General features: G+C 43.4%; 1 protein-coding gene across 1 annotated transcript; it reads left to right on the plus strand.

Annotated features, from left to right (window-relative positions):
* The first annotated feature begins 538 nt into the window (after positions 1–538).
* LOC138870733 (uncharacterized) lies at positions 539–1,214 on the plus strand. The gene is made up of 2 exons (XM_070148568.1): positions 539–793; positions 885–1,214. The coding sequence occupies exons 1-2, from the start codon at positions 539–541 to the stop codon at positions 1,212–1,214; spliced, it is 585 nt and encodes a 194-aa protein (XP_070004669.1).
* Positions 1,215–1,700: the final 486 nt, after the last annotated feature.

Below are 1,700 nucleotides of genomic sequence, written 5' to 3' on the forward strand. Positions count from 1 at the left end.
TCATATGTGAACCCATCTTCAAGATGCTGAGGAAAGATGCCGAGACAAGATAGACCGAGGAATGTCAAAAAGCCTTCGACAAAATCAAGGAGTACCTATCCATACCACCAGTTTTGGTCCCGCTAGAGACGGGGCGGCCTTTGCTACTCCATCTACCTGTGTTGGATGGAGCCTTCACATGCGTTCTGGGACAACATGACGAGACGGAAGAAAGGAGCAAGCCATATACTACTTGAGTAAGAAGTTCACACCTTACGAAGCACGGTACTCTCTGCTAGAGCGCACTTGATTTGCTTTAATTTGGACGACCCAGAAGTTGAGGCATTACTTCTGTGCCTATACTACATACCTCATATCCAGGATGGACCCTTTGAAGTATATATTTCAGAAACCCATGCCAACTGGAAAGTTAGCCAAATGGCAGATACTGTTGAGTGAGTTTGATACTGTCTACGTAACTCAAAAGGCGGTCAAAGGCAAAACATTGGCAGATCATCTTGTTGAAAATCCAGTGGGAGGAGAATACGAACCCCTAAAAATGTATTTTCCCGATGAAGTAGTGTCGTTCATAGGGGAGGACATCAATGAAGCACACAACGGTTGGAGGATGTTCTTTGACGGAGCTGTAAATTTCAAAGAAGTGGACATTGGAGCAGTTTTAGTATCAGAACCAGGTCAGCATTATCTGGTATCTACTAAACTCAAATTTCCCTACACTAACAACATGGCAGAATATGAAGCATGCATACTAGGACTCAACATGGCAATGGACAAGAATATTCAGGAGTTGCTGGTAATCGGTGATTCAAATTTGCTCGTGCACCAGGTACAAGGAGAATGTGCCACTAAATTCCAAAATATTGCCATATCTGCACCATGTGCAGGAATTAAGCAAGAGTTTAACGAAGATAGAGTTCGTACATGTGCCCAGAATTCAGAACGAGTTCGTCGATGCATTGGCCACTTTATCATCCATTATACAACATGCAAATAAGAATTACATTGATCCTATCCTGGTGAGAATTCATAATCAGCTGGCATATTGTGCCCATGTTGAAGAAGAAACAGATGGAAAACCTTTGTTCCATGACATCAAGGAGTATTTGGAGAAAGTGGAATATCCGGAGCATGCGAACCACACTCAGAAACGCACTCCGGAGATTATCCAATCACTTCTTCCACATCAGAGGAAACTTGTACAGAAGAACTCCTGATTTGGGATTGCTAAGATGTGTCGACGCAAAGAATGCTTCTAAGGTACTTGAGGATATACTTGCTGGGACCTACGACCCGCATATGAATGGTTTTGTCTTAGCCAAGAAGATACTCAGGGCCAGTTACTTTTGGATGACCATGGAAATAGATTGCGTCCAGTACGTCCGCAAATGTCACCAATGTCAAGTGCATACCGATATGATAAAAGTACCGCCAAACGAGCTCAATGCAACAACCTTACCTTGGCCATCATCCGCCTGGGAAATGGATGTCATTGGTCCAATCGAGCCCACTGCTTCAAATGGAATAGGTTTATTCTAGTGGCCATTGATTACTTCACAAAATGGGTAGAGGCTGCATCTTACAAAGCTGTTACCAAGAAAGTCATCGCAGATTTTGTCAAAGATCGTATCGTTTGCCAGTCCGGAGTTCCCGAGTCCATTGTTATTGATAACGCCGCTAACCTCAACAGTGATCTGATGAAA

The sequence above is a fragment of the Nicotiana sylvestris genome, chromosome 6 (genome assembly GCF_000393655.2).
Source record: "Nicotiana sylvestris chromosome 6, ASM39365v2, whole genome shotgun sequence".
Lineage (NCBI taxonomy): Eukaryota > Viridiplantae > Streptophyta > Magnoliopsida > Solanales > Solanaceae > Nicotiana > Nicotiana sylvestris.